This window comes from Psittacula echo (genome assembly GCF_963264785.1).
Source record: "Psittacula echo genome assembly, chromosome: 1".
Lineage (NCBI taxonomy): Eukaryota > Metazoa > Chordata > Aves > Psittaciformes > Psittacidae > Psittacula > Psittacula echo.
Genome location: NC_137735.1, coordinates 130,127,790 through 130,141,381, shown reverse-complemented (window position 1 = coordinate 130,141,381; position 13,592 = coordinate 130,127,790). Strand labels below are relative to the sequence as shown.

The window sequence follows — 13,592 nt, the reverse complement described above, 5'->3', positions numbered from 1 at the left end:
CCATCTTTTGAAGGTTTTCCCTTAAACGAGGGTTCCTACACCCCTGGTGTTAATGAAGAGCTCCAGTGGGACCTGAGGGGCAGATGCCATGTGGGGCAATGCGGCACCGCAGGGCTGGGTCCGATGTGGGCAGCACATATCCACCAGTTCCACGGATGCTCTGTTCATTGCTGGGCACATGGGGAGGAACATTAGGAACAGGAAAAACAATCCCAGCCTTTTGTAACTTGCAGTCGAGGGGAGGTTAGGGGGATGCTGTCAGCAGAGGGAGGCAGAAGCTCACAGATTCAGGGCAAGCCTCAGCCCTCCGTGTTAGGAAATACAAGGCAGAAGGCTCTAAGTGGTGCTGCACAACTATTTCGTCTTACTGTGTCCACATTGATGGTCAGCTCTTGGGGATCATGAGAGAGACTGAACAAATGAGGAAGCTGAAACACTCAGCCAGGGATGTGCTGCCTGAATTACTCACTACAGTATTCACTTTCCTTTGGGCTTCCCAGCAGTCTGAGTTTCAGGAGGATCCAACCCTAACCATTCTATTGTGGGTTCTCCCTCTTTTACATTATTTCATGTATCACTGAAGCTTTCTTATCTGCTCCTTCATGACCTAAAATCTCACCTGAAAGAGTCAGTGTTTGATAGCAGAAGATTTAGAGAAAAACATCTTCAAGATTTTTTGGTTTAGGGAAAATATTTCTTAAATTAGCTAAATGCTTGATTTTTATATATATATATATATACATATATTGTGACAATTTCCCTTCTGATACACATATAAGCAATTTACCAACATGCAGCTCTTCTTTCAGGTTGGAGGCAGCCTGTAAGTAGGGCAGCACCTGTGGGCCTGCTTCAGAAGAGTTCTTTGAAGAGCGGAGCAAAGACACTCAAACTGACACTGGTGGCTTCTGTTTGGAGCCTGAGCAGTGAAACCAGCCTCTCTCCTGCTGTATCTGTGAACAGCATCCCCTGTCAGCTGCGGGGGGGAGGGGGGGGGCACTAGTTTCACAGGGAAATCTGGTTTGTGGCTGTATTTTCAAGAGGAAAAAAACAATGACAGAATCATAGCATCCCAGACTGGTTTGTGTTGGAAGGGACCTTAAAGCTCCTCCAGCTCCAACCCCTGCCACAGGCAGGGACACCTTCCACTAGAGCAGGTTGCTCCAAGCCCCTGTGTCCAACCTGGCCTTGAACACTGCCAGGGATGGGGCAGCCACAGCATCTCTGGGCACCCTGTGCCAGCGCCTCAGCACCCTCACAGGGAAGAGCTTCTGCCTAAGAGCTCATCTCAATCTCCCCTCTGTCAGGTTAAAGCCAAAAGGGCATAGAGCAGCAGTACCACCTCCCAGTTCTGCTCGTTTTCTATCTTGTCATTAAAGCTTTCCACAGTGGCATGAACAGGAAAGAAAAATCTCCTTCCTTGTTATGTACATATGGTCCCCTTGGCACAACCACATCATTGAAACAAGGGGCTTTGGGATGCTCTCTGCAGAGAGGTGATGAGAAAGACATTCTCTGTCCACAGCAAACATGCGTTGCTGTGCCAGGAGAGGTGATCCCACCACAGCGAGGGTCTGTGTGACTCCAGCATCTCCCAAAGTGCATCCAGGAGAAGGAGGCTTCCTTCCCAGAGTTCAGATCCCCAAGGCACAGGCTGCATTAATCGATGGTTAGCCTCAGGGTGACTAAAACACCTGCATGAAACCCAGCCTGCTGCCTTCTGTGCTGTTTCCAGCTGGCACTGTCAGCAACCACAAGCCTTCTTGCTGTGGGCTGTGCAATGCAAAACCTGCGGACCTACAGCCTCTGAGTGACATAATATAGGAATTTAATCCTGTTTGCACAGCAGAGCTGGCATTTTATGGAATTTTACAGATTTCATGGATCTGAGGGAGTGAGCTCCTTCCCACCAGAGGTGGGACCTCACAGCAACAGACACTGCTCGTAGTTAGGTAACTATGGGTTGAGACTGATGTGGTGAGGAACTGTGCTGGTCCTCAGGGAGGAAAATGAGTTCCAGAAACAAAACCTCCATAGTGCCTATTTCTTCCTCTTTCCTATGGCTTGCTGACCGTAGTTCATATCAGACAAGATGCATCTGGTCAGCTGGGCACAGAAGAAAATACTTCCAATAACCTTTCCTTATTGAAAGAGTCCCCATGTAACCACTTCATTAATTTATCCCTGATTAGAGGCTGCTTATCCAGTCTAGTATCACCCCCCAGTACTGGGTCCTGAGCTACGGCTCTTAAGACTGGGAGTGTACATGATGCCAGGCTTCTGAACCAAAAGTGTTTGTAGTTTAGGAGGTGATGCCACACATTCTCCTCAGTTACAGATGGTGAATGAGTTCATCCGTAGATGGATCCTGAAGCTATGCTCTGATATAGTAAATAAGGAATTACGAACATTTGCTGTGGGATTTTTCCTATCTGATAGATACAAATGGTAAAATCAAGCTGTTCCTAAACTTAGATCCCCAATGGCATTTTTATGTCTTCTTGCTGTCTGTAGCATACTTAAGCTTTTAGATTTCTTCTATTTCTCTTGCCTTGCATTCTTAATAATCTGCTTGCAATATCCAGTGAATATCTCATCTAAACACCTCTTCTGAACTCATCCTTCAGATAAATAAATGTTTCTTCTCTGTTGAAATACAGCGCTGACACATATCTGACAAAATATTAATCCAAGACATTCAAAATAAATCTCTGTCTTCATTGTTCCGAGTGTATCTTTCTCACTGGTTGAGACCAAAGCTGTAAGGGATGGGGTACCACAGAAATATCTCGTATTTTTAATGAGCATCTCCTCATAACAGTGACTTTCAGCCCTTGGTACACAGACCTGCTCCTTTTTGAGGAGCCGATGGAGAAAAGCGGGGTCCTTTGGGCTGTAACTCAAGTTCCTGCTGAACAAGATGAAGATGGATCCATCAGGGAGGTTAGGATGGGAGCTAACAGCTCTTGCTACCGCAGGTGCAGGAGAGGGCTATAGAGGAAGAGTTCTGCTCCCTGTAGTAGCTTCAGGAGAGCAGAGCCATGGAAGGAGGCAGATCTGCAAGTCCTTTCCTCCAGAAACACTGCCCAACACATCCCTGCATCAAGCGTGCTTGGCTCCAGGCCATCTCTCCATGCACAGCATCCTGGCTCCTAGCACTCACAGCCCATGTGCTGGCCCTTCCCTGCTCACATCCCAGCACTGGCTGTTCCTCAAAAACGTCATGTATTTGGCACAAGGATGCTCCCCAGTACAATTCAGCACAGCTCACATCCTCTGCACACCCTGGGCAAACAACTTGCCCCATGTCCAGTCCTCCTCCTATCTGCTCCCTCCCCCTTGCAAACCCACACAGCTTACCCACCCGAGCAGGACACCTTCCCCGTGGCTGAGGCATTCGGGTGCTCCTGCCAAGGCAGGATGAGTGTCTGCAGCATGTGCTGCTTCCCCAGCCAGCAAGAGCTGAGCCGCTGCCAGCAGAAGGGAAGCTTCTGCGGGTACCAGATCGCTGGCAAAATGTTGATGCATCTGTGGCTGACTCCCTACACACACTCATCCTCCCCTGAACTCGTGCCCTTTTTCCCCCATCTTCCTCCTACTCCTGTTTTTAGGCATTCCTTTCCCTCTGTCTCCATGTCCTTACAGCTGCCTGGACATCTGGTGCAGCAGCACTGCAGAGATCCTGATGTGTAGGTGCCTCCACACAGCATCATCCTTCACACTGCAGCCACGGTTCCTGCCTCAGGGAGGTTGGCACAGGGACATGTGAGATATGAGAGCATCTGGTTCAGAAAGTTATTTGGTTGAGGATTACCCCATATCATAGAAATAACAAATAATGAGGAAAACACTACATTAAACACAGAGACACTCACACATTAATGAGCAGGTGATGAAAGAGATAACACCAGAGGCCAGAGCTTGTCAGGCACTGAGTGATGGGCCATTAAAACAACCACTCTGGTCTTGGAGAGGGTCAGCCTGGATTTTGTAGCTGATAAGAAAGAGGAAACATAATTAGTGTGAGTATTAAGTGTGAGGATCTTAGAGGACTGCATGATACTTACAGTGGGATGTTTAGGGGAAGGACCAGGGTGGAACAAGTATGGGCTGACAGCTAGGAGGAAGGTTAGAGGGCTGAGATATATGTGAGCAGGCTGTCAGGCAGGATGTTCACCTGCAAGTCTGGGCTGCCTTCTTGCTAAACCCCACTCTGAGCTACCTCTTCAGTGTCATCTCACTGTCTATCCTGTGTGCTTGAAGAAGAGGCCATGCATGGCAGGGACTGCAGGTCTGTATGCCATCACCAGAGGAATGGCGATGTATAGGCTTATCTGAGGGGTGTAAGTGCCAGCACCCGCAGCAACTGGGCTGTGTCTGTATTTCCTTAGTGAATGTAGTCCCATGTGTATGCAATGTGCTAGGAAACATCAAGCTGCACTAGCTGGTGAGCAGAAGACTCAAAGTCTGAGCCAGTGCTGGGTACAGGGTGTTGAACAATCCCAGCAGTGAGACATGTAAAACACTGGCTGAGCAGCATATCCATACAAATGGTGATGTTTGTTCAAAGTTACATTGCAGGGGTTTTTTTGGTGCCAACCTGGAACTCTCCTGACAGCAGACATTCACCAGTCACCCTCACAAGTGCTGCTCTAGAGCACGCTGTGCTTCAGGCTTGAGGGAAATGCAAATTCTCAACTGCAACAAGAAAGAAAATGTGTTTAAGTAACTACAACTTGTCAAGAGGTGCTCAGCACAGGCAGGATACTAAGAAAGCAGCTCCTACAAATAAATATAAACCCTGTGGAACTGTGCTATCAGGAGAGACCCTGCAGAGACCATAAGGCAACTCCACTTGAGCTGTTTTCAGTCAGACTTCACTTGTATCAGACACCATGAGAACAGTGGCACCAAGAACTGGTGAGTTAGAAAGTTGTCTTTAGGGAGTTTGAAGCCATTCAATCATTTTCAACACCTTAAAACAAGGGCACTCTGTTTGTGAACCAACCAAAGGGTTGAGGTCCAACTGTCTGCAGAGCTGGAGAGAAAACTGAGGTACCACAGAGAAAATTAAAATGCTTGAACTGTCCTTCCGCGCGGTGCTTTGAGCTGCTGTGGCTGCAAAGCAATCAGATAACCACAGTATCACTTATAGACAGCACTGCTCCATAATGAATTTGAGTGAAGGCTGAAAACATGGAAAATTGGCCTAGAACACACTAAAGCAATCTTTATTCCCCCAGTGTAAGGGGATGAATTCAGAGAGGTTGCAGCTTTGCCATTTCACTTGGGGCTGTCAAACACAAAGCCTGAAAAGTAGGTCTTGGAATAGTTTGTTTTACCTCCTTTTATGAGCTTCAATTGACACAGAAAGCATTTATTCTTGTCTTGTACAAAGGCATCAAGTGAATTAGAATAAGTAGATCCAACCCAAACCACTCTGTGATTCTAAGAATTAACTCAAGCAAACATCCTTATGCTTCATTAATTTTATCTTGTGATCACAAAAAAGCTTGGACTCGGAGAAGAACCCTTGTACCTCTTTCTCTTTAAAAAGAGGAACCTCTTCGGCTTTGTAGCTAAAGCCATTACACAGTTGCAGTCTTTAGAAAAAGAGAGTGTTTTTAAGTAACCTGAAATATAGCATGAACTGGAGTGAAATATGGATATGAACTGGCAATGGGCAATTCCAAACCAAAACTGTGACTGCCAATACAAAACCTGCTGTTTTGCTAATAAAGTGAGTGAACTCCAGAATAGTCCCGACAAAGGCTGTGTCTCTAAACTGGTCTCCAGCACTAATCATGATGCTTTTCTTTCCTTTTCACACCATTAATCCTTTAAATATTACAGTCAGATTCAAGCTTTTAGGGCAGTGACAATGCTGAAAAATGTGAGTAATAAAACCTAGGTAATTCACTTTCTTAAAGCAAGAAGAATCTGACAGCTCATACAGAATCAGCATTTCAGAAGTGGAACATGGATTCCCATGCTGCCGCTTTGAAATGAAATCTCCATGGGTTTCATGAAATGCAGACTTATTGTTTTAAAATGTAATACAAGAGAGAAAGTATCCAGCAGTATTGCAGAATCACTGAGACGCAGTCAGGTGAAATGAAGGAAGCCCAGAATAATCTTTATATTTGTTTCAGGATTTTAAAGTTTTCCTGTAAAAGAAAGTTAAGCTGTAAACAAGTTACCTGCAGTTTTAATTCCTGCTCTTGAATGTGCAACTACGTCTTTTCTACAGACTGAGAAAACGGCTGTACCAAACCTGCTCACTTATTGTGTGAGTGCCAACAGCCGTGATTTCTGTCAATATAACTGAGTTGGGTATAAAACATATCCATTCTTATGAATTTCTTAAAGGCTTTTTTCATGCCCACTGGAAGATTTCTTTTCTAGGAATCTATGAAGTTAACAAAGTACAATCCACTCTCTAAAAGTGAGAAAATAGATGAGTTATCCCGACAATTGTTCTGTTCCCTCTATTTAATGGCAAAGTATGAAAAAGTCCTTTCTTAAAAAGCACCTCAACAGCAATCCAAATAAGGAATCATCGTGAAAATGCGATGTGAAATTTACTAAAGCAATGTTTTATTTTTGTCATTGCAGTCACTATTTATATGCCATTAAAACCTACCTGGAATAAAAAAAAGCTTCACAGTTGCTTCTGAGTACTTTTCAGTCATTCCTCTAACAGAGCTTATACAAATTCAAGCGAAGACTTTCCAGGCAGTCTAAATAAAGTGACTAGATCATCCTCACGTATCATCAATGAGATCTTTTGAATACCACACCCATACTACTGTGCTGATGGTCAGTTACTCAGAGTTTTGGCATCTTGTAGTATTTCACTTAAGTTCCCTAAGGAGTGAAGGTAAGTAGGGTACCTTGTGTCTCAGAGGAGCACCAGGTAGGGCACCAGGTGTCTCAGAGTAGCACACACATGGACAGCTTCTGCAGGGCTGATGTCACTGCAATGTGTTCAAAGCAAATGTTACATATCCATATTTAGAAGAAATTAATTGTGCCTAGCAAAGCCAACGTCTCCCCATTCAGAACAAAGGGTTTCCAAAAGACAAGATCGGGTGTAGATGTTCACAATGTGACATCTGAAGTTAGATGAGACGAATTCTGCCCAGAAACCCCACATACCATCTGTGTACATTATCTAACCTTATATATTACACAGTATGGATTTCATGTTCTCCCTGCAGTTTTACACTCCCTGATCCCACCATATGTAAATCCCCCCAAAAAAAGGCATATGCTGCCATGTCAGTTAATACTTCCTCCTCCAGTGATTAGCACTTGCACCTGACAAAAATACTTTGGGGATCCCTTACCTATTGCTCAAAAAGACTTTGTTGTGACTGTTTCTACCACAATAACTGGTTTTTAAATCAGCAGCTAATCCCTGGTCCTTGCTGCTTGATTGTCTGGTGTCCTTCACTAAGCTCTTTCCCTGTTATTCCTGTTCTCCAAGGGAACTTCAATTAGCATTTGGGCTTTGCTTCAGCCCTTTGTAGTCTCATAACCCTCATCTATACCAAGAGACTATGGCTGACATTAGCCATTGTCATTAAGATTATGCTGTTTTGAATAAAGATTTATGCCCGTACTTAAAACAAACTTTACACACAGTTAAACCAAATATATGACGCTCATTTACCAGTTTTTTACCTTTATGTCAAAATATCTGCAACTAGAAAAAAAGAGGGATAAGAAGACTTGGTTATAGCAGGAAAAGAAATGAAATTCCTATGTCTATAGTTCCAGGCTTCCTTGCATTTCCAGTATTCCTTCTTCTATCTAAGAGTGACACCAACACTTCACGTAAATCAGATTGTTTAATCTCATTTACTTTCCGATTCTAACAAGCAGATTTATCACAAAAAATACAAGCAAGTCAGAGCAAACCCAAAACTAATACACATAAACTTTCACTTTGTGGACTTCTTTGTCCTCGCATTCTCTTTGCTTATTGTAGTAATAGAATGTATTGTCCCTTCTTTGAAGTTTCTTAACAAATCCAGTTTCTGGCCAGTACTCCACCTAAGAATAGAATGAAAAGGGTACACATTCAGCAGAACGTGCTCACATTAAATGTTTGTGCACTATATTGCAAGGGATACAGGGTATAATTCCATTTGCATCTAACCACTACTTTGCTATTCATTTGCTTAACTTTAAAAAGTTGATGAAGAACAAGATGTCAAAACTCATTTTCTGGTTTGAATTATAGAATTATAGATCAGAATTATATGCTCAGAAAAGTCTAGAAATAAGGATCTAAGAATATTTGAGAAGAGTAATTTAAATAAGTGGACTAGTCAAAGCTTTCAAAATACCTCCTTTAGGAATAAAACATTGGTACTATTCAGTTATTCAAGTAATCTGAGAGGCTGAAAGATTCCACTTCTGGAAGACTGAACACACTTAAGTGTTCCTTTCGGATCCTTCTGACCATGAAAAATGTGTTTCTCCTTAGCAGCTTTATACAAATAGAATGAGTGATATGTATCATAGTCTCACAGACAGAAGGATCAGTCCTGCAGGAAACCAGAACCATCCTGGTGCTCTTCAGTGTTCCACAGTGTGAAACTTTAAGGCTTGTGCATTCAGCAGGCTTGTTCATTCAACAGCTGAGTAGCTGTCTGCAGCTTGAACACCTACGACTACTTCTGGTCCAATTGAACCTTAAAAATCAGGTAATGAGGATCTTATTTCTCTTCCAGGCAGAGTTGATGAGAGGATGTCACACAAGAGCATTCTCTAATTGTAGAGTGCCAGAAGTGGTAGTTTCATCACTTACCTTATTACTTTAAGCATACAGCCAAGCTATTTGCATTCTTCACCTAAATGTAACAGCCTTAATATTAATTTCATCTATATTATAACTGCACCATTAGTAACATCTGCATTATGGAAACATAATGTGGAGTAAACAAAGATGAAGATGCATACGTTGAAAGAGAAGCACTACCAGATCCTGGCAATTTTGAACAGAACACATGCTCATTTTACACTGGGTAAGTGGTGTTCTTTAACTTTCATCAGGGTTTAATTGCCTGTGGTTATGACCTGCCATAAACTTCAAACAGGCTGACACTACCACACTAATTACAGGATTTCCTTTTGCACAGTTAAGGGAATTTACACCACAGCCTTTACAGTGATATCCCAGCCCACAACCAAATAATGAACTGCATTTTATTATGCACATCAATTGTTTGCTGTGTTTTCAGTTAACCGGAAAAGGATTAACTTGTTAGTGACTTTAAGGTCTCCTAAAAGTGGATTTTTCATGCTACATATGCTGCTTTGGAAGATAAATTCCAGAGCTCCAATAAAGAAAATATGTTGTTTGCCATATTAAGCTCTTGGTTGCTATTTTAAATCTCGAGTAGCCACTCAATATCTATAGTAGCCTTTATTCATTATCTCATTTGAAGTGCTAGGGAGAATTGCCATCAAATGTAGTGAGCAGAGCACCGATGTTCTCCATTAATAAAAGCTTGTGTCACAGCTCCCTTTACTACAGTTGGCATCAAATACTTCTTTTGTGGATGGTTTCAATAGCAGCCAAGTTTTGACTGTGCACAAAGTCTGATTATGCTACCACACAATTCAACTGTAAAACTGCAGTGGGTAGCAATGGCACAGGACTGACTCCCTGGACAGCAAGTGAGCTTCCTGTCAGCTCTACTGACAGAGTAATGGGGAAACTTCACAGAGAACTCACTTTGATACACTCCTTTTCTCAAAACTGAATTATTCTTTTAGATAGCAGCTACATCTGTTCAGAGAAATCGATAATACTTCCAAATGCATAAGAGAAGGGGAACAAAAACACAGGCCATGCAATGTTTCTGTTTCACTTCTGTGACATAAGTTATTCTACACATTAAATAATAGCTCAAGAACTCAAATCAAACCTCGGAGAAAAAACTGTATCAGAAATTATAGCAATGAAAGGAATTAATGGAATCCTAAATGAAAGGAAAGAAGCAGCACCTCCATCTTTATTTAATCATTTAAGTGAGACAGAAGTTTAAAGAAATAACCCTTGCAAAGTTCTAAATCTTACCGTATCAACTTGTTTCACTTGTTTATACTCAATCTCATCTCTGTATCCAGCTTGCTGGAATCTGTATAAGTTCTCTACATCACCCGACCATTTCTTGGCGTGATGTATAGATTTTGGTTCGATGTCAGCATTAGCCATGACTCCAGAAACTTCAGACATTTTCCTGAAATCAGATTTTTACAAATTAAATAGAAAAGCTGGAAGCGAATGATTTTGTTGGGGACATACAGGAGTGGGTAGAGCAAAATTTTTAAGTAAAGGACTTACAGACGTGACAATATTATCTTCCCCTCAAAGTCTGAGGTTAGAACACATTATAAGCAGTTGGAATAAAATTAAATGCATTACTTGATCTTCAACAAACCCAACTCATCTAAATGCTATATACACCTCGACTTCATGTACCTAAAATGTATTTGTGCTATTAATAAATTAAAAACATATAAAATACAGGATATTTTTATTATTATTATTCTTCACAGCTTCACAGTTGCTATCCCTTTGGGGCAGGCAGCTTTTCAGGTTTTTCTTGCTTCAAAATGAAGGCACATCAAACTGGGAACTACACAATGAAGAGCTGGGCTGTTACTGAAGAATAGCAAATACGCAGGGTGGGAGAGGAGAGGAAAGGAGAAATGCAGTGCCAGTCACGTGGCCACAGCAGAGATAACACAGAAGTCTTACTAAATAAACTGGACAAGGAGGAAAGACACAGAACCTCCCCAGATTCATCCTGTTTTACCCTTGCCCAATGAAATTAGCACTGACTCCCTCCTCATGCAAAACCCACTTGTTCAATCTGCTGAGAAATAGTATGTAGGTTCATCAACTGCTAAACCTCAACAGAGCAGAACTGGGACAAGATGAAAGTCAAGCTGTAAAAAAAAAATATATAATAAAATAAACAAACCAATAAAAATGAATAAAATAATCAAAAAATAAAAAGAAAACATTGAAAAGTCAGTGGCAGCTCACCAGGGATGTGCTTATGGGTTTTGCAGTGAGAGGATGAACAGAGTCTCACTCCCTGGGGTAGGATGCTGCCTCCAAATCCTGCACACACAGTAAATTTTTCTTACTTAGCAAGCTCCTATATCAACTGAAAGCTCAAGAAGTTGAAGGCTGATATCTCGTCAAACACACAAATGCCCTTAGTCTGTTAGAAAGGCAGAAAAGGAGAATAAAAAATCTCACTATAGCATACAAATTGTTGGGAAAATTCTGTCAAGAATGATTGTAATCATACTGTGGAAATAGCAGATGCCTGCATCTCTGTCTTCTAACTGTAAGAGAACCATTAGCACACAAAGAAAGGGCCTTTCATCTCTTACTGCATACACTATATTAAAGATCAATAAAAAATGCACGAGGGCTCTTTTCTGGCAATACTAAACTACTTCAGTGCAGCTCAGTCCAAACATTCTTTTACCGGGCTCTGCAGCACTTTGTAATTGAAGGCAACCATTTACTATAAAAAAGAAAAAGAAAAATGTTTACCCTCTATGTATGAGATGTCACATATAAATCAACATGATGAACAGATATCCTTGTTCTAAATCCATAGCATGGACTTCGAGATATCTATCTCAATATAATTTTCTTTGTCTCCTGTTGCAAAGGGCTCTTTTGTATCCATTACAGAATTTTTTCATGCCTTGTATGTGCTCTTTGATGTCTGATGAGAAGTGGTGTCAATCTGGGTCTTTAGCCAGTCAATATTATTAGCAAGAACAATTAGTTCTTAATAAATGCTAAGTTATAATGAATTTAAGTGTCTTATGGTAACGTAAGTGTTAAGTAGCTCCTTATGGAATGTACCGAATTCTTGTAATGAATGTGCTTCTTCAAGACAACTAGATATGTGTGGCACTTCCTAGGTCACCATGAATCCAGATGGTCTGTCCACAGGTGTTCCTGCTCAATATATATATATATATTTATATATATAAAAAAATCAATATATATATTTATATATTTAAAATCTATCTATATATATAAAGGTTACATATTTAAAATGTGACTTCAAATAATAAAAGTGCCATCCTGATATTTGTGGTCTGCTATTTAAGCTCTTTAAAACTGCAGCTCCTTGTCTATGGTAGTGTGTCTTGAGTTCCAGGCATAGAACTGGTTTCGTTGTACAAGGAAACGAGCTGTATTTCAGACAGCCTTCCCTGCAATTCAGGGAAGTGACAAAGGCAGCAGCCATATACAGGCAAATGAAAAAAATGCCAGAGAGTGGTAAGAAAACATTCAGCATGATACTAACACTATCCATTGAAAGGGAATTGTTGAAGTGGACTTTGCTAAGACAACAATGTTTGCCTTAAGGGAAATACTAAGATTTCATATACCTCTGTTTTAGCTTTGGGAAAATATCTTTTTGATGCTAATTGCAGCATAATTTCCATGGAATCCTAATTAGCCTGGCTGGCAGATGGCAGTTTCCTTAATGCTTACACAGGTTGTAAGGGTATGTGGGAGGAAAGTGTCTGCTCCTTTAACAGTTTCTGTTCAAGGACTTTTTTCAATGCAACAAGGGATAATAAGAAAGGGAAGAAGCCATAAAACAGGAACATATGGAGATACGAACCTGAGCAGCAAATGAGGCGGTGATGCGTACCAAACCAGGTCAGTGACAGTAACTAATGGGGGGACGTGGGAGTGTGAGAGTGTTTATTCCAGCAAGGTTATCCGATCAGGGACCTTATCAGTTGGAAAACTAGGGGGAAAAGGGGAAACTCAAACCAAAATATACAGAGACACACACCTGAAAAAACAAACATAGAGACCATAAAGAACCCCAGAGCTCATCACTCACACTAACTGATGGGCTATCAAGAAGCTACAAGCATCACTCCCACGAAGATCAGCCTGGACTTTCCAACTGGTAAGACTATAAACCTGGGGAAGCCCAGACTCAGAGGAGTGCAGGGATAGATAAGAGCTGTATAAACAAGGGAGAAATGAGCAGAGGGAGAGGAGCAGGGAGGAACAAAGATGGTAATAGGCAGAAAGGAGTACAAAAGAGGCCAGTCGTGTGCAAAAGAGGGCCAGTCAGTACGCTTGCCTGGCTGCACCTGATCATTACAGTTTGTCCTACCTGCTTATATCTTCATATTAAATATTTTCTTAATTATCTCTTTGAGTAATCTTGCTCTATGTCCCACGTGCTTGTATGTGCTGAAAGGGCTAAATACCAGCTACTGGTGTGACCCGTGTAAGTGAAAAACTGGTGCCAGCTCCTGGGTATGACATCTTGTGATGTCAGCTGCTGGAGAGAGCAGGGGTTTTCAACTCCAGCTACTGCAGCAGGAACAGTATGTGTCCTAAATAAGTCTGCTATTGGGGGAGAGCTGGCTGAATGAGGGGCTCTATGCAAGCAACAGGAGCATGACTGTGGATCACAGCTTGTGTTGAGGAGGAGGAGTGCCTGTATCTTCTCCAATCCAGGTACGCATGGGGTACATATCCATATTTGCTAGCAAATTGGACTAGC

At 41.9% G+C, this 13,592-nt stretch overlaps 1 protein-coding gene across 1 annotated transcript; it reads right to left on the bottom strand.

The window, feature by feature from the left end:
- Window positions 1–7,929: 7,929 nt before the first annotated feature.
- Window positions 7,930–10,249, bottom strand: MEIG1 (meiosis/spermiogenesis associated 1; the record flags this gene model as incomplete). Its single annotated transcript, XM_080629909.1, has 2 exons — window positions 10,094–10,249; window positions 7,930–8,058 (listed from the first exon to the last, which is right to left on the bottom strand). Exons 1-2 carry the CDS (start codon window positions 10,229–10,231, stop codon window positions 7,930–7,932), a joined length of 267 nt encoding a protein of 88 aa, XP_080486035.1. The 5' UTR covers window positions 10,232–10,249.
- Between the last annotated feature and the right edge of the window lie 3,343 nt (window positions 10,250–13,592).